Genomic DNA, 19,428 nt, shown 5'->3' on the forward strand with positions numbered 1-19,428 from the left:
TGTCTTTCAGTCAGATAGACCCTCCACCACTTAATAGCTTTATAACTTCAGTAATAAACTTCTGAGTTGCAGTTTTCTATATCTGAAGAATGAGGATGATAAGTTCTTCTAATACACCAGAGACTACTAAGTGAGTCTTAGCCCTTTGATAGTAGGATCTTTATCTTAGTCATTTATATGTCTACAGAGCTTAGTGCTTAGTATTTAATAGGCCCTCCCTCACAAGTGTGTTGAACTGAGAAAAGAAATAGCATGCCCCCAAAACTCTCATGACATTTCCTCCTTCTCACCTTACAGGGTTTTTTTTTCTCTCTTTTTATCAGTAGTCATTTTGCTGAATATTCTTATTAAAAATAATTATATTTCTTGATGGTGAAAACAGCTTGGAAATGTTTCTGATTCCTTGGTGTAACTTTGAAGTAGTTTCTGCCACTAGATTATTAATGAGTTTAAATAGAGGCCAAGTCCATTTCCTGGACTGAATTAATTAAGTCCATTTGTTAGACTTACTGTGTGAATTATTGTTTGTAAATGTTGGTTATCTCTTGTTAACTGTGCCAGAATTCTAGATCATGGTGATTGTAAGTTTTTGTTATGCCAGATTTCTAAATCATATGTTCCTAAGGACACATTTAGATTCAGTGTATTCATTATTATAAGACCTCCTATTCCCACTAATGTAAATAATTTGATTTACTACTGTATGTAAAGTTTGTGGGTACAGAATTCAGGACTGCTGAGGCCGTTTGTGAAAGAATTGGTATAACATCCACTTAAATACAAAACTAAGAATTAAAATCTTGAAATTATGGTTGTAAAGCACAGTGTAAATGTTATAAATCTTGACTATATAAAAATATCACATCTTAACAGAAATCAGGGGGTGGGCAGAAGTAGAAGAATGCAATTTTCACATATTTCATGGTAGCAGGTCAAGCTATGTTGTCCAAAATGGAATCATACAGTTTTAAAGTGATTCCTCTCTCTTAATATTTGTATAATATTTTTTCTTAACCTTATAATATTCTTTCAGGAACTGAAATTGCTTTTTGTGAAGAATTCTTTTGCCTGGAGATCTGCAGTTTTTTTAGTTCAGTTTATTTTCTTTTGCTTCTGTTGAAGGCAGAAAATTAAGTGCTTTTTGTTAAAAATAGAATGTCTAGTATGATACCATGGTTAGAAATTATTTCTATACATCCCATTTGTATATGTGCATTATATAGATGTATGGAATGATGTATACCTAATAGTAATGAGCTTTATTTCGAGGTGGCAGGATTTGGGTCTTTTTTTTTTTTTCAAATTCTTTGTACCTTTCTGTATTGATTGAAATTTTTTAAACTGCAGGTGTTACTTTTATAAAAACATTATTTACCAGAAGAGAGGTTTGGTTATTACATCATTCCTAGGGAGAGTTCTGGATTTTAGTAAGTAACCCATAAGGTGCTGAGTAATCATTACTGCCATTAACTTGCAATCAATAAATGAGTGCTGCTTTGTTTGCCTTTAGATTTGCTTTATGTTGCTTTATATAGTATCCCTGTGGAGACAGTGCAGTGAGATGTCTTTATAGTAAATTTGCTTTGATAAAAATTTTAACTTTGTCACTTAACAACTATGTGAACTCAAATTGTGTCAGTCCCTCTACTCATCTGAAACTGGACATTGTATTTACCTTAGAAGCTTGTCGTAAGGATTATATTTGTACTTAATTGACCTAGCCCACTGCCCAGCACCTGAAGTCTGTTCAGTAGAGAGCAGCTATTACTGCTATTTTAAAAATACAGATTGTATTCGTATACATGCACGTCTTTCGTAAGTAATATCCTTTTTAAAGTCATCAGTGTATTATGCTTCTGTTTGACTATCTGCTAATTACTTAAAGTGCTCTACAATGAAATTTTCTCAGGTTTGAACTTCTTGTCCTGGAAGCTGTGCGTCACCATAATGAGGCTTGTAATTCTTGATAACTATGACTTGGCTAGTGAATGGGCAGCCAAATACATCTGTAATCGCATCATTCAGTTCAGACCTGGACAGGACAGATATTTTACACTGGGTTTGCCAACAGGTAATATACCATTTTTTCCATGTTAGATACTCAAGGTTCTGCGATTGAAGGATTTTCCTTGGTAAAATGTTTCCTTTTTATTTCTTGTCATATCAATGATTTAACATATTAGCATATAAAGTCAAATATATAGATATAGATTCTCCATATGTAGTATCTAAATTCCATTACTGTTTTCTTTGTTAAAATTCTGTCTCATCTACCACTCCAGAATGCAAAAGGAAATACAGAAATATAGCTGAAGTAAGGGTCATATTTTTTTGTCCCTTTTTCCTAGTAGTTTTTTGTTTGTATTTAGAGGTGTTGCTTTCACTATTCAAGCAATTTCTTAGGAAATTAGCTTTCTCATTGATCATTAAGAGGTACCTAAAGTATGTACTTTTGCCTCTTAATTTTACCTCATATCACCTTATTGTGTATGTGTGTGTTAGTTGCTTAGTAGTGTCCATTGCAACCCCATAGACTGCAGCCCACCAGGCCCCTCTGTCCATGGGATTCTCCAGGCAAGGACACTGGAGTGGGTTGCCATTTCCTTCTCCAAAAGGAACTATAGGAAGAAAGAAAATGAAGTCCCTCAGTCGTGTCTGACTCTTTGCAACCCCATGGGCTGTAGCCTACCAGTCTCCCCCATGCATGGAATTTTCCAGGCAGGAATACTGTAGTGGGATTATTTTCTTTCTATTTTAGAAATATCATAAATAAAAAATTGAAGACTGATGTGTCTGTCTTCATGACAGAAGGAACATAAGCATTAATTATATATTTTGCTGGATTTAGTTCTCTGTTAAGATTTTTTCTTTAAAAATAACCAAGTAAAAAAAAAAAGTAACCAAGTAGTGTCATTGATATCATGGTACTTTTGTTTGATGTTGTTGACTTCCACAGAAAAGAGTATTGGTTCTGGATCAGAGCTGTTATTGTTTTGATGACTGCAGGGCATTTATTCTACACCCTAATTTTTGTTTTCCTTACCTAACGAAAGTAAGGAAGTTGGTAGCTTACAATGTTGATTTGCAGCTCAAATAAGAGCAAGTCCTTTATATACTGTAAACACTATATAACTTTAAGATTCTCATAAATGTGTTTTATTTAAACAGTATTTTCTCCTTTTTCTCCTCCCATACCTGTCAACTCATAAAAGCTGCAATCATAATTTTTTTTCACTTGCATAATTTCCATGAAAGGTACTCTGACTCACCAAGTTGGTTTTTTTTGTTTGTTTTGTTTTTTAGTCCATGGCAGTAGTTCTTGGTGAGAATGGCAAAGAGGGATTTTTTTTTTTAATTGTGTACACTGGAAATGGGCCCCTCAGCACCCACAGTTTTGATTTGTGAGCTGCATTGATTGTATCAGTTTGCCTTGTATGAACCTAGGCCATGCTCAGACTAGCTGCCTTAATCACTCTGTGTTAATTGTGAAGAAATAAACAGTAATTTGAGTGTGGGGACAGAAAGACTTCAGAGTCATAAACACCAGCAATGCTAAACATTTTTTATGTGTATTTAAATATACAACCCTTTTGCTTTATTTTGGATAGTATAACTGCTTAGTAATCTACCTGCCAAGGGTTGATCTCTGAAAAACTTCTGTTGACATTTTTCTCTTTTCTCCTTCATTGACCAGTGACAGTGTTAATCATGCCCCATCCTCACCCCTGTGCTTTTGAAATGTGAGCATACATTTCTGTAATTGTAAATAACATGCTGTACTATAATTATGCTGCACCAAGCACAATTCTGGGGCTTCCCAGGTGGCCCAGTGGTAAAGAATCTCTGCCTGCCAATGCAGGAGACACAGAAGACTCGGGGTTGATTCCTTGGTGGAGAAGATCCCCTGGAGTAGGAAATGGCAACCCACTCCAGTATTCTTGCCTGGAAAATGCCATGGACAGAGCGGCCTGGCAAGCTACAGCCCGTGGGGTCATAGAGTCAGACACAACTGCACATGACACCCATACAGTCAAGCACAGTTCTGGGGAATATCTCTTCAGTATATATTTATTGAAGTGATGTTGACAAGCATGACATTTAAGGGCCTGCATGCTGTGGGCCTGACCTGCCTCCCAGGCTTAACTCCCACCATTCCCCTACACTGAATCATGATAGGCAAGTTAGACTGCTTGTAGCTGAAAGAACAGGCTTGAACTTGCTGGCTTTCCTTTCACTAGTGTTGCTAATGTGGTGTATAATAAAAACTTTATGAGCTCCAGAACCAGGCAGAATCTCTTAAATCTCTGACTTCACTACCATGTGTGTGATATTTCACACATTCCTTAATTTTTTTGACCCAGTTCTTTCACCTTCAAAATGGGAAACATAATGCCAGTTTCCCAGACTTGTGAGATTTACATTAGTTAACATATGAAACACCAGCGTAGCATCTAGCACATGGTAGGCATACAGATGTCATCTCTGAACCTTCTCCCCCATCCCCATCTTTTTCTATTTTCAGTCAAGACTTACCCCATTCTTTGATTGTGGGAATTTCACCTCTTCTTCAAAGACTCCGTTGAAATGCCATTTTTGATCCTCCTTTCAACAACCAAGACTGTAGTCTTTCCTTCTTTGATTTGTTTTGCTTCTCCAGATCTCTTATAGTTTATTTTATAATATTTTTTCTTGTGTTATAGTTGTTTAGTACTTGTCTATCCATATCTTGTGAATTCTTCTATGGTAGAGAGTCCTAATCATTGTTTTATCTGAAACATAGTAAACACTTACTGAATTAATTATGTTAGTAAATGGGTATTGCAAAGCAAATATATTAAAATGAAGTTTCTTTCACCAGTTCACCCTGTATCATATCTTTCATTGTTTTTATTCTATTCAGCCACTTTGATTAAAAAGTAGAAAATGTGTATGGCAAAAACTATTACAATATTGTAAAGTAATTAGCCCCCAACTAAAATAAATAAATTTATAAAAAAAAAAAGTAGAAAATGAATGTATCTTTGTCATCACTATTGTGACAACTTATTACATTTTTCTTCATATGCTCTTAAATTATGGTGGGAGTCCTGTAACTCTTCTCTTGACACCAAAAGATAGACACAGAAAATTGGTTATGTTCCTAGAAAGGAAGAAAGAAAAGCATACTTGTCCATCTTTTATCCTGGTCTCATGTTAGTGGGCTGTAGTTCTTTGATAAAGAATTACAAAGTTTGACCACATAAATTTTAAATTATTAATGACAATTTAAAACAATTTGTGGTTTTAACTTTAAGAAAACCTATTAGTCTTTTGTTCTCTGAACCTGTCTGTGTGATATTTAGCCACTTCTATTATCCTATCATCTTAAATGAGAGGCAGTGTTTTTTACTACTCCAGATTTCTTCTGTATTTTTGGGGTTTTTTTTTTTTTTTTTGGTTGTTTGGTTTGTCAGATGCTGTTCAGTTCTGCCATACTTCTCCCTGCTTCTTGAATAGAAACTTTATGTGTCTGTGTTTTATTTTGCTTTGTGATGGTGGGTGGATTAAAAATCAATACTCTGACCAGGACTGTGTGGGCCAGGTTGTTTGTTGTAAGATTGTTGTAAGAATGCAGTCAATTTAGTCTTCAAACTTGTAGTTTAAAAAAATGAAGCAATTTTGGAAAACATCATTCAGCAAGGTGCTGAATTCACTTATCTTTATTGTGTCATTTCATGGAGCTCTTGTCAACCAGATCTTAATTTTGTAAAACATATGAAAGAATCACATTTATAAAACAATAACATTAAGAGTTCAGATGAAGTATCCAAAGCCAAAATCTCATTTCCTAGAAACCATTTTACTTTATATATTTTAGCTGATATATGTTGACAGTAAGAAGGAAATGGCAGCCCACTCCAGTATTCTTGCCTGGAAAATCCCATGGACAGAGGAGCCTGGCAGGCTACAGTCCATGGGGTCGCAAAGAGTCGGACACGACTAAGCAACTTCACTTTCACTTTCACTTTTCAACACAAAATGAGAAGCAGGAATTCCAGTTAAAAAAGGATAAGGTTCCTCACTCAATCCTTGCCACTTTCTATTTTGAAAGTAGAGGCAATATTTAAATTCAGCTCTGGTTTCCCCTTTGATTCCATTAAATGGTCAACACTTGACCTATTTACGTATCATTTGTGCTACAAATCCCTCCCTAAATAAAGATTTTTTTCTCTATCAGTGGGATGTTTATTTTTCTTTTAATTCAAATGTGTGCTCTCTAGAAGTTTCTACTCTTGGAATATATACCGTTAATTTCAGATATCCAACAATATAAGAATTTTCCAAGCTGTAATTTAAGCTGACGGATTCTCAGCTTTATTCACAAATTTTGATTTCCTAAAATTTTAGGGTATCTTGTAAAGAGACTAATTCAACATATATTCCTTAATTGAATATGTATTTAAATTAATAATCATTTGCCTAATAAGATGTATAAGATACCATTAAGTAAAACAAGAATAAATTTAGTATACACGTTTTTAAAAATTAGACTGTTAGAAAATGGAATCTTTATCTGTTTTAGGGAGTACACCTTTAGGATGTTATAAAAAACTTATAGAATATCACAAGAATGGAGACCTTTCTTTTAAATATGTGAAGACCTTTAACATGGATGAATATGTAGGTAAGCTATATTGTTTGACTATATTATTTGAACATGTTATATTTTAAAGTGAATATATTTTGAGAATACTAACATATTATTTAAATTTGTTTTGAATGAATATATTTCTAGAGTATAATGTACCATCTTGTAGTGGCGTTGGAAGGTTATGTAAAAACTTCTATATTTTTGTAATGACAGCATGACATAGTGGAAGGACCATGGGACTGGAAATGAGAAGATTTGCACTCATCTTCAGCTGTGCCACTTACCAGTCCAGGCTCCATCAACTTTGAGCCAATTCATTGACGTTTCTCATTCTCTCTTTTTCTTTTTCCCTCAAAACAAAGCTAAAATCGGTGTGGGGATAAATTAATTAATATGTATGTAAACTAATTAGTAAAATTTTTTTCAAATATAAGGCTATTTATATTTGTAGCCTTGAAGCTTTTATAAATTGTTGATTGTTAACTTGCTTGTGCTTCCTTGATGGCTCAGCTGGTAAAGAATCTGCCTACAGTGCAGGAGACACAGGAGATGCTGGTTCAATCCCTGGATCAGGAAGATCCCCTGGAGAAGGAAATAGCAACCCACTCCAGTATTCTTGCCTGGAGAATCCCATAGAGAAGGAGCCTGGCGGGCTATAGTCCATGGGGTCACAAAAAGTCAGACACAACTGAGCAACTAAGCACAACTTGCTGAACTGGAAACATACGAACTCTGTGTTAACATTTACACATTTACATTTTATAGGTGTGTATTTTTAATGGTAGTATGATTGCCAGAGTACCGTCATAGTTAAGTATACCTTTCATGCAAATAGAAATAACAGAAGAGGAAAATGGACAAAGATTTCAGTTGTGTAGCCACTTAATTTGGAGAAGGAAATGGCAGCTCACTCCAGAAATGTTGCCTGTGGACAGAGGAGCCTGGTGGGCTGCTGTCCATAAGGTCGCATATAGTCAGACACGACTGAAGCGACTTGGCGTGCATGCATGCATTGGAGAAGGAAATGGCAACCCACTCCAGTATTCTTGCCTGGAGAATCCCAGGGACGGAGGAGCCTGCTGGGCTGCTGTCTATGGGGTCGCACAGAGTCGGACACGACCGCAGCGACTTAGCAGCAGCAGCAGCAGCCACTTAATTTATATTGAATTTAAGACATAAATCAGTTTTACTGGTTAAATTTTAATATTTGAGAAGTGGAATATAGTGATTAAGTGCACATGAACTAGACTTCTGTGTTCCAGCCCCTCCATGAGCTCCCTGACCCTGGGAAAGTGACTTGACTTTTCAGTGTTTCTGTTCATCTATAAAGTGAGATTGACACTAGTATTTCTACAGATGTTGTACACATTGATAGAGTTGATACATACATTTACAGTGGTTAAAATAATTCCTGGCATAATCATTTATTCCATATAAAAATGTTTTTAAATTGAATATAGCATGGAAAGATTATATATTTTAAATAACATTTGTGGCTTAATCAGAAAAGTCAACTTTAGATTTATTTCTGAAAATAGTTAAATTTTTATTCATTAACTTTGTATTTAGGACTTCCCAGAAATCATCCTGAAAGCTACCATTCTTATATGTGGAATAACTTTTTTAAGCATATTGATATAGATCCTAATAATGCTCATATCCTTGATGGGAATGCTACAGATTTGCAAGCAGAATGTGATGCATTTGAAAAGAAAATAAAAGAAGCTGGAGGAATTGATCTTTTTGTTGGAGGTACGTAAAACATTCTGTCATTAGTCATTTGTTAGAACTTTGATTACGTGCTTTAAATTTACAAAGAAACTTACCTTTGTGTGATGTAAACATCTGTGACTGCCTGTAATACCCATTTATTTAGCTATTGATTTCTGTTTTACTTTATATTCATCAAAAAAATAATCTTAATGTTGCAGGGGGGAATTGTTTAAATTGTGGCTTGAGAAATAGCTCCTAATCCCTGCTGAAGTCTTCTAATTACCTCTTTAGAACTGACACTTGACCACATCTTAGAAAAGGAGTGATGTTTTTCTTTTCCTAAATGATACTCTTATTCTTTTACTGTTTCTTTAAAATTCGAACCCAGGTTTCTTATCAAATTACAGCATTAAATCTCTAAAAGTTTGCATATGGTACAGGTTCTACTGACCATTAAATTGCTTCATTTCACCAAGAAATGTGTCAAGAATGTCAGATTTTGTTTATCATCAGCCTTTAGCTAGTATGAATTGAGCTTTTAATTGTCTTAATAAGATCTAAACAAATGTTTAATTAAGTTCCACTGAAAATTTCTATGTACACGTGTGCGCACACACCCACGTATACGTATGTGTGTGTGTATATTGTGTCTTCCTGATCTGCCATTGAAGAGAGGTGAAAGAGTTTCTACCTTTGTAATGACAATATGATTTTCTGTCATCACAATGAAGCATCTGAATAGTACAACATCATGTAAACTGAAACCAAAATTGTTTTTTTGCCAGATTCTTTAGTATTCACCTAGACATAGTAAAAGCTCTAAATTAACACTGGATATCTAGAGGTAGACATATCTGTTAGATCTAGATATGTCTTATGATTTATTAGAAGATGCTCAAAATTGTATGAATTAGACCTGTATTGAGGTTAACTTATGATTGAGGTGGTCAAGTATTTTTGGGGTGTTTGGTTGCCTTTGAGGAAAATTGGATTTTATAGTTAGACAAAAACTAGCATCCAGTTTTGGCCACTTACTATCTGTAAGATCTTGGGAAATTTATTGACTTCAGTAAATTAGTTCAGTATACTAATTAAGTATAATTCAGTCCTTTGTAAAATAGGATTAATATTAACCATTTCAAAATTGATGAGAATTAACCATCTTATAATGTGTAAAATGCCTTGTGAAGTGCTTGGTATATAGTTGATATTCCATTAAATGTTACTCTACTCTTTGTCTCTGAGGTGTAGTTTGTAAAGTAATTTTTCCTTAATGTATTGAATGTCCTGCTGTTTTACTGATTTACTTCTAAGGATATCTGGCAAGAATGAAGTTTTTCTCTTTGAGGAAATTTTTATCTACCCAGCAGAGCTAATATCAATTACTGCCTTAAATATAGGGGATGGTTTTTATTTGAGCAAGAATTCAAGTTGGACTCTTGCTTTTCAAAATAGAAAATATCAATGTTTTAAGTAAAACTTACTAGTATTACTTCAGTATTCCTGGAAAATGTTTGCATTCTAGTTTTGTACATATGGCTCAATTCTGGGATAATTGTCATTTAAACCTACCAATATCAAGGCAAGGCAGTAGACATTTGAAATGTTTGAGTGCACTACTGATGTATTCTTTAGATTTTATAAACTCTATACCAAAATAAGGTAAAATTACTATAAAATAATATATCTAACTTGTTCATCTTAGTTATGTCAAGAAGGATTTTCACTCATTTACCATTATACGAGAAGAGAACGGCTACCCACTCCAGTATTCTGGCCTGGAGAATTCCATGGACTGTGTAGTCCATGGGGTCACAAAGAGTCGGACACGACTGAGACACTTTTCACTCATACAGTTATACAAAAAGATACAGCAGTTATTAAAACTTTAGTATTAAAAAATGACTACATGGATAACATATATAGTATTTTTTTACTTTAATTGAGGGCTTATTTTTTCCTGTTAATTTATTGATCTTACATAAGGCTTCTTCTGACAAATCCTTTGGGGTCTTAATGCCAGGAAATAGAATTTACTGGGGGGAAAAAAACTTGATAAGAACTCTTTAACTCTATTTTGTCCCTTTGCCTACTTTCCAGAAAATATTTTAGCTTAATGTAATGTTTAACATTTAGTCTCGCTTTTCAGATACTTCTAGTAGAACTTTCGTTTTTCCTCATAGCTTTAAGTCACTTGTTTCTTTTTAGCTAAATTTTTTGGTGCATTTCCTCAAATAACCCACCTTATTTCTTCCTTTGAAACTAATGGCACATAATCATAATTATTTATGTTTATTAATGACTCTTACTACTAAAAATAACTTAATATTTTGTTTTTTAACCAATTTTTGTCTTAAACTTCCTCTAGTTCTCCCCTTGCAAAAAAAAAAAACAACTAAGATTTCCTTTCCTCTTCCATTAACACCTTCACTGTAGTCATGGGCCAATCCAGGGTCTGACAGTTCATATTTATCATCCAAGGGACATACAATAGTATGTAGGGAATGAAGGGTTGGCTTATTACATGTTCTTTGGACTTTTCCGTGTTTGGAATACCCTATTATTGGATGTGTCTCATGGAAGAATCTCATTTGATTCTTTGCCTTTGTTGATCTAGGTTGTTATCATTGGATTTTTAAGATGAGGCTTGGTATCTGGGTCTTACCACTTACCCTTCTTTTGTTCCAGGGTTTGGTTAATAAAAACACTAAGAACTGAGCCAAATGGGATCAAAATATCAGCCTTATTGAAGGTAAAGTTGGATTAGAGATGGCAGGTTGGGCTTGAGGCTAGAGTGGGGTTGTGTACTTCTCCCCTCTGAAATGGAAATAGTAAGACCACAGAAGAGCTCCAGGGTAACCCACCATTGCTCACTCCTAGGAAATGGAGCAAGAGTTCCGTCCCTCTGCAAATAGGAGAAAGGAGGAAATACACTCTCAGAAATTCTTCCTCTGATGAGAGAGTGTTGGGAGAAAGAATAAGGTGTATCATGCAATTTCTGACCGAACAATAAAATACACAAACATGGAAATCTATAAATAGATTCTAAATGCATTATTAAGTTTAAAATGATCTTAAGATAATTTGTGCTTAAAAGGTAAAAATAAAAGATGATGGGAAGATTTTAACCCTCTACTTTGGTTACATGATCAGATTCTTTGATTTGCAAGTAACTGTAATCTACTAATGGGACCAAAAGTGAATTTACTGGAATTATTCTGGAGTAGTTCACAGAATTGATATTAGAATTGAAAAAACACATCTTTAGAAGAACAAGAACCACAAGCCTCAGATCAGCGAAGCAGGGACTCACCTGAGCCTCTCCTGCAGTGCTATCATCAAATACCTCAGCTCTAGATGCCTTCTTTCTTTTTGTATCCCTTGGTCAAGTTTCAGATTTCTAGAGAGAAATTCTGATTCTTTCAGCTTAGCACAAGTACATATCTCTAGACCACAACAGTTCTGCCAAAAAGAGATGAGATATAGGATGTTATAATTGATCTAGGCCCTGTTGTAAGGGGATCAGAGCAGGGAAGGAGGAGGGAAAAACTATACTGAACATACCAAAGAATACCAACCTCCTTTCATTTATTCATGTGTTACTTATTGAGGGCCTCCTATGTGTCATGTGTTCTAAATATCAGTATAATAGTAGTGAAAAAAAAGTCTTTACTTTCATGAAATTTACTTCTAGCCCACAGAACTATAGACACAGGGAAGACACACAACCCGGACTCAGGTTTTAGGGATGTTTCATAAGGGTGTTGACATCTTAATATAGACTTAAAGACTGAATAAGAATTAAGCATGGTTTTTAGAGTTGATAATTATTTTAAAGAAAATTTGATAAAGTTTTGTAAAAGAAAATTCTGAACATTTTAAAAATACAATTTTATATCTGGAAATTCAATTTTTGATAATTACTCATAGTAAGTAGGGAGAAAGCAATGGCAACCCACTCTAGTGCTCTTGCCTGGAAAATCCCATGGATGGAGGAGCCTGGTGGGCTGCAGCCCATGGGGTCGCTAAGAGTCGGACACGACTGAGCGACTTCACTTTCACTCTTCATTTTCATGCATTGGAGAAGGAAATGGCAACCCACTCCAGTGTTCTTGCCTGGAGAATCCCAGGGACGGGAGAGCCTGGTGGGCTGCCATCTGTGGGCTTGCACAGAGTCAGACAAGACTGAAGCGACTTAGCAGTAGCAGCAGCATAGTCAGTAAGGGAATGTATTGACCCCTCTCCATCATGAGCCTTTGTGGTTAACTTCAGCTTTGCTGTACACTTCTGTATGACTCAAATCACCAGTGAGACCACTAGAATTGATCTTTGAGGACCTCCTATTTTTTCTGGAACTCTTTGTTTTCTTGTTTCTATCCTTTCCTCTAAGAAAAATAAATAAAAGTATCTGGGCAGATGTATACTGAAGAGGAAAGGCAGAACGGTTTTACAAATCTAGAGAGAGATACATATCTATGGTTTAAAATTCTCAAGCACATACATAATAGTGGAAACAAAGCATGCATATTAACCACATATAGGTCTGGGCTTTATGTACTAGATTAAAAGTTAATCCTATATTGTTAAAGATTTCCTTAGATTAAGGGCTTCGCAGCTGGTGCTAGTGGTAAAGCACCTTCCTGCCAATGCAGGAGACATAAGACACCTGGGTTCGATCCCTGGGTTGGGAAGTTCCCCTGGAGGAGGAAATGGTAAACCGCTCCAGTATTCTTGCCTGGAGAATGCCATGGACAGAGAAGCCTGGCAGGCAACAGTCTGTGGGTTCGCAAACAGTCGGACACAACTGAAGCAACTTAGCACCCATTGTGCTTCGGTAGTTCGTATCTTGGGCTTCCCTGGTAGTTCAGTAGTAAAAAACCTGCCTGCCAATGCAGGAGATGTGGGTTCCAACCCTGGATTGGGAAGATCCCCTGGGGAAGGAATTGGCAACCCTCTCCAGTATTCTTGCTTGGGAAATCCCACAGACAGAGGATCTTGGCTTGTTGCAGTCCATGGGGTCGCAAAGAGCTGGACATGACTTAGCGGCTAAACAAGTTGATACCTGCTTCCTAAGGTTTTCATTTCTTTCTTCCTTCAAAATCAGGTTACTCTTTGTCATATTTTACCTTGTTGTAGCCTGGGAAAAAGTTTTTGGAATTATGTAGTAAGACTCAATAAGATATATCTATATATCATTAAATATGCAGAATATAAGTATGACAGATATTTTGACCCAGAGAACTTGTGGGTTTATTTTTTGATTGAAGTTGCCAGAAATCTGACTAGCAAGTAGGGTCCATGTATGTAAAACTTGGTTTAGTAATAACCCCACAGAAAGATTCTTGATTTTATAAAAAGATTTACCTCAAATTTCCTTCAAATAAGAAATGTCATTTTCTTACCTATATTTTAGAGACAGTCTTGCGTATTAGAGCTGGTAGTAGATCTCCTAAAAGTAGTGTTTTCAAATTGTGGTTGTCATACATTATTAGCTTATGCAATCAGTATGGTCAGTCCCATTCGGCATTTCCCTTTTGTAAATGAAATGGAATGGAATCAAAAGTAGCTTGAATGACTCCTAGTAAGGGTAAGTATTATTTCATGCGGTTCTTATTTTAATTGTATTTATATGTGTACTAGATTGCAATGTCAAATGTATTTCTTACTATAGGTTACAGTCAAAAAAAGTTTGAAGAAAACTATTGCCTTAGATAATAACTTGTCCAATGTAGACATTTTTATAAGTGAGGAAACTATACTACAGAGAGGTCCAGTAGTTAATTTGCCCCATCTAGACTTAAGAACCAAGCAAGTTAAAGTGTGACTATAAAGACTACTAGGTTAGGAATTAGAAGATTTAGACTGAGTTTTGTCTTAGTTATTTACTAAATTACCTTGAACAAGTTATATATTATCCTTGAGCATCAGAGTTTCCTTTGAGTTTAAAAAATAGGTGGGGGAGATGAGGTAAATAGATATGCCTAATCTGACTGTATTACAAGATTGTTAAATATGTCTGATGTTGAGATGATGCATGTGAAAATGCTTTATAAACTATAAAGTATTATTCTAATATAAAGTGATACTTAATTTTGCTGCTAGTAGAATCATGCTAGCTCAATGCTAAGCATATGGAAAACATTGAAATACTTGTTGAATCATATAGGAACAAATATCTTACTGCAGCATTAGAAATTCAGCTATCAGATAAAACAAGGTAAGTGTGTTTATGACTATTTCTTTGGTCTTAAAATCATATTTAACTTTGAGAAAACTTATTTACTTTATGTGATAAACCTTATTTACTTATGTGTATATGTGTGTATGTATGTATTTCTTTTGAAAGGAATTGGTCCAGATGGTCATATTGCTTTCAATGAGCCAGGATCCAGTTTAGTATCAAGGACAAGATTAAAGACTCTAGCAATGGACACCATTTTGGCAAATGCTAAATATTTTGACGGAGATTTATCAAAAGTGCCAACTATGGCTCTAACAGTTGGTGTGGGGACAGTGATGGATGCTAGAGAAGTAAGAATTAAATGTTCTTTGATGTTTTCCCTTTGATGTCTGTAGATTTTGGAGAAATTATGGTGCCAAATAAGTGATGTTTTGATTTAATCATATTTGCAATATAAATTGTTGTCTAGCTTTCAGTAATTTCTGTCAGGCTCATTGCCATGTTTAGAATTCAAGTAAATTAAGTCTTTGGAGCTGGAAATTAAAAATTAGGCACCACCTCTTTTGAGGTACTGCTTCACTTGCCCCTTGCTGTTTCACAATTTGAGGTCCTAACATCACACTTATATATAGTTTTGGGAAAGGACTTAAATACAGCAAAGATGCAGTTCTAATTAACATTAAACTGCTTTTGGAGGCTGAAGGTAATTTAGTGTCATGTGCTTCTTGACTGTAGAAGCATAGCTTAGTTGGTTTCCAGTGGATAAAGAACCCCTCTAAGACTTGATCTCTTCTAAATTTGGTATGTTTAAGAAGGTAAGAGTTCTGAACAGTAGACTCTTAGATTTTTTAGTTTTTAATTTGTCTTTTATTTCCTGCCCTGAGAATAACAGACCCAATTATAGTCAGCTCATGATTATAAGTAGTTAAATTATATGGAAACCCCAAAAATCCATCCATTTCTGGCAGCAGGATTGGATCGGTTCAGGGGAAAGAGTATAGGCAATGTATGGTGAATAAGTAACTGATCTTGATATAAATATATAGGCTTGAATACATAAACAGAACTGTCATTCAGAATGTAGGAGTATTTTTTGTGAAAATCATAATTGGTTTATGAAAAAGACCTTTTTTATAGTAAACAAGTTGAAAATAATTCAGAGCAATCTTAGTTCTAAAATACAAAACTCAAAGTTATGGAAAAAGATTCTTACATTTAGCAAGATTTAAGTTATAATGCAATTCTTATGCTAATTCTTAGAAGAGAGTTATTTCAGACATTTGATTTTTTTTCTTTTGTTCAGGTTTTCCAACAGAATTAACATGATACCATTCACTTCATAGTATTTATTCCCACATGGTTATAGAGAAAATTACGGCAAAACTACTAGGGCTTCATCATTTTCCTAAGGGTTTTAATGCTTTATCATATATCATTCTTTTTTTTTTTTAATTGAAGTATAGTTGACCTACAGTATTGTACTAGTTTCCAGTGTACAGCAAAGTGATTCGGTTATATATATATATATATATTTTTTTTTTTTTTAGATCATTTCCATATAGAGTAAGTCCTTGTTACTTACCTGTTTTACATAGTTTGTGTCTTTTAATTTCATATTTCTAATTTATCCCCCTTTCCCTTTGGTAGCCATAAATTTGTTTTCTGTGTTTGTGAATCTGTTTATGTTTTATATAGATTCACTTGTATTATGTTTTAGGTGCCACATATGAGTGATATCATGTATTTGTCTTTCTCTGTATGACTTACTTCACTTAGTATGATATTCTTTAGGTTCATCAATATTACTGCAAATGGCACCATTTCATTTTTTTTTTTTTATAGCTGAGTAATATTCATGTGTGTGTGTGTGTGTGTGCACTCAAGCCACATCTTCTTAAACCAACTCTCTGCTGATCCACACTTTGGTGGTTCCTGTTGTCTTGGCTATTGTAAATAATGCTGCTAGATTTTTCATAACATTCTTTTGAAAGAAGTATCACATGATTACACTTAATGATTTGCTTATCTTCAATTTTGATGGGCTTAATGTGTACAGATTTTCATCTGCTAGTAGTTTTAACTCTGATGTGAGTTATTGTTCAATGTCATTTCCAATAACTGTACGTACACGTAAAATTTGGATTCATGTATGGGGCAGATGCCTCTGTTGAGTGGAAAGTAGGTTTGACTGGGAGATTAAGTCTTCAGTGCATCAATGAGTATCTTCACATTTGGGCAGTTCAGATAATGAGGACCTTCCATACACATGTTGCAAGTGACACCTGTAAGTTATTACAGACTTCTTAAGACTTAGGAATTATCTAGTAGATCGTGAACCACACAGGTCACCGCCCTCAATTTTCACTCCTTTCTTGCCTTGAGGCCTTACACTGACGTTAATTGTGAAATATTATACTTTTTCTAGTCCTTGCTTAGCTAAAATAGCACCATTCGCTTTTCAGCTTTTAGAGCTCCCTCTTTTCACCATAATCCTCATAATCAAAATTACTGTCTTTTATTCTCTTTTACTGTACTGTTCTTTTTCTTTATAGCACTTTTTGCAGTTTATAATTGTTTTTTGTGTTTGGTTGTAATATCTTTTCCTCACTAATTTATAATCTCCAAGTGTTATTGGGTTATGTATATCTAACACAGTATACTGCCTGTCACATATAGATATTCAGTTACTGTTAGAAACAGTTTAAATGAATTATTTTTGCCCATAATTCATTTTGGCCAGGTTGGTTCTATCCACAGCTTGGCTATCTACCTAAACCATCAGATCTGATTTTTACTAACTTTTGGCTGTTTGACGAAAGCCAAATTTACCCTCCAAAGCATTAAAATTTGTTTTTAATGAGATATATTTAAAGATAATGCTTATATTTTTAAGGTAATTTCAAAAGAAAAGACACAAAATTGTTTTTAACTGTTGTAGCATCTTTAAAATTGTTATATATAATAGTTTGAATATTTATTTTCGTGATGACCATTAAAAGTAAAAATCCACTGTTGATTTTGTTGACTTACTGAATATGAGATGTCACCAATGATTTAACTGTTAAAGCCATCATCCTTTTACAAGTCTTATCCTACTGGGCCTCTTTTTCATCATCTATTCCTATTTCTTCCGTCATAAAACTACTCTTAGTCTTCCTTTCTGACCATTGTTTCTCAGTCAGTCCTCCATCTGCCTTAGGTTCTCATCCTAGCATTGTATATTCATTATGCATACTTTTGGGCAGTCTTCCCAGTGACCTCTTTGTGTGCATGTTTTTGTTTGTTTAATTAACCCATTAATAGCAGTCTCACTTTGTAATACCGTTCTCAGTAGATTTAGTACTATTCCAAAAAGATCAACTGTGCTCAATACAGTGATAACTACCAATCTTTAGTCATTTCTTTTTCTGAAGCTGCAGAATTCATATTTTCAAGTGACTCCTTAAGTTGTTCAAAATTCATCTTTCTACCAAAATTGTCTTTGCCTCCCTTGGTGAATAGCAACACTCTCCATGAAAACTATCTGAGCTTGAAAACTTTCATTCTCAGCTTCTTCACATCTTATCAGTCACCACATTCCACCATTTAACTTAGAGATAAATTAAAGGACCAGCTCTCATCAGAACTACCTACTTCTGGTCTATATCACTGTTTATTTTTGAGAATTATTGCAAACCCATCCTAAATCATGCCTATCTCCTTTCTTTACCTATCCCGTTCTCTATATTACAGCCCAATTTTTTTTTTTTTTAAACATAGTTTAGTTATTACTTGTGTATGTAATGAGTCTCTGATTCCCTGCTACTTCATCACAAGATGATATCCAGCTCCTTTGTTTGGCATGAAAAGGCTCATATATCAAATTTCAGTCAGTTTTTAGCCACTTCCATTCATTACCCTATGGTCCAGCCTTAACCAAATTTCTAGCTTTTTATTGACCACCCTATAATTGTCTGAAATGCCCCCTTTACTGCTTATCTTCTTAAAGACTTGGTTTCAGACAGGAGCTACTCTTAAATCTTGTTCATATTTATTCTCTTATTCCTTGAAAATAGTGGAACAGATAGAGTAGAAATAATCACGTTAGCAACATCAAATTACATTACGAGAACAATGTTTTTCAATTCCTAATTCTCTGGATATGTCTTCATAATTCTCAATTAAAGATTATGTGTGTCTTACTGTAGTTGTTAAGGATGTGATTGCTGGAATCAGACCTCTTGTTTATATAGTAGTCTTACCAAGAACTTCAGCAAGGTACCGGATATCTGTGCCTCAGTTTATCTATAAAATAGGAAAATAAGAATAGTATTTATCTCATGCTGTTGTTTTGAGGAGTTAAATGAGATGATTCATAGAAAGTGCTAAGTTCAGTGTTTAACTTTGAAACCACCAAATCATCTTAAAACTCCTGAAATAAATTAATGTCCATTTCAATAAGTATCTATCATGCAGTTATCACTACATATTCCCACTTGATGTAGTGTGTGTTAAAGTTGCTTTAAAGAGACTTTTCAAATGATAGTATAAGGATTTATGCCAGATTGCATAATAATCACTTAAGGGACCCTGATTCTTGGGTTCTAATTCCAAAGATTCTGAATAGAAGACAGAGCAAAGAACTTGAATATTTTGTTGTTATTGTTGTTTTTTAACTCCTGTGTCTTTAATTTCCAGTAAGGAAAACTAATTAATAAAGCCACTAATCAGTGTTGTGCTTACCTTATTATATCAAGCATTGTTAATGTTTAAAAGAATGCTTTCAATTATAGGTGCTTTTAATTAAGGAATGCTTTTAATTATAGGTGATTTTAATTAAAAAATGCCTTTAATTGTAGGCATATTAATTCTTCACTGAACTGAGATTTCTGTACTTAAGAATAAGAAGTATCAATAAAAACAG

General features: G+C 34.5%; 2 protein-coding genes across 16 annotated transcripts in view; one reads left to right on the top strand and one right to left on the bottom strand.

The window, feature by feature from the left end:
- GNPDA2 (glucosamine-6-phosphate deaminase 2) overlaps positions 1–19,428 on the top strand; it is a 137,950-nt gene that overhangs the window by 109,880 nt on the left and 8,642 nt on the right. For 9 of the 11 annotated variants that reach the window (XM_081521588.1, XM_081521758.1, XM_081521205.1 and 6 more), the window contains 4 exons: positions 1,910–2,071; positions 6,563–6,664; positions 8,201–8,383; positions 14,691–14,875. In XM_081521588.1, coding sequence (XP_081377714.1) covers positions 1,948–2,071; positions 6,563–6,664; positions 8,201–8,383; positions 14,691–14,875 — 594 coding nt within the window. In that variant the 5' untranslated portion in view covers positions 1,910–1,947. Of the gene's footprint in view, positions 1–1,347; positions 1,428–1,909; positions 2,072–6,562; positions 6,665–8,200; positions 8,384–14,690; positions 14,876–19,428 lie in introns of all 11 variants that reach the window. The other 2 variants (XM_081521347.1, XM_081521126.1) reach the window with 2 other exon arrangements.
- GUF1 (GTP binding elongation factor GUF1) overlaps positions 3,343–19,428 on the bottom strand; it is a 50,602-nt gene continuing 34,516 nt past the window's right edge. For 3 of the 5 annotated variants that reach the window (XR_014062044.1, XM_081519777.1, XM_081520179.1), the window contains one exon: positions 18,534–18,809. Coding sequence is in view for 4 of the 5 variants with exons in the window: in XM_081519777.1 (XP_081375903.1) it covers positions 18,801–18,809 (9 nt within the window). In the remaining variant the exon portion in view is untranslated. Of the gene's footprint in view, positions 4,770–12,668; positions 13,482–18,533; positions 18,810–19,428 lie in introns of those variants that run through there. The other 2 variants (XM_081520272.1, XM_081519909.1) reach the window with 2 other exon arrangements.

This window comes from Giraffa tippelskirchi, chromosome 1 (assembly GCF_054371585.1).
Source record: "Giraffa tippelskirchi isolate mGirTip1 chromosome 1, T2T-mGirTip1v1.2.pri, whole genome shotgun sequence".
NCBI classification, from domain to species: domain Eukaryota; kingdom Metazoa; phylum Chordata; class Mammalia; order Artiodactyla; family Giraffidae; genus Giraffa; species Giraffa tippelskirchi.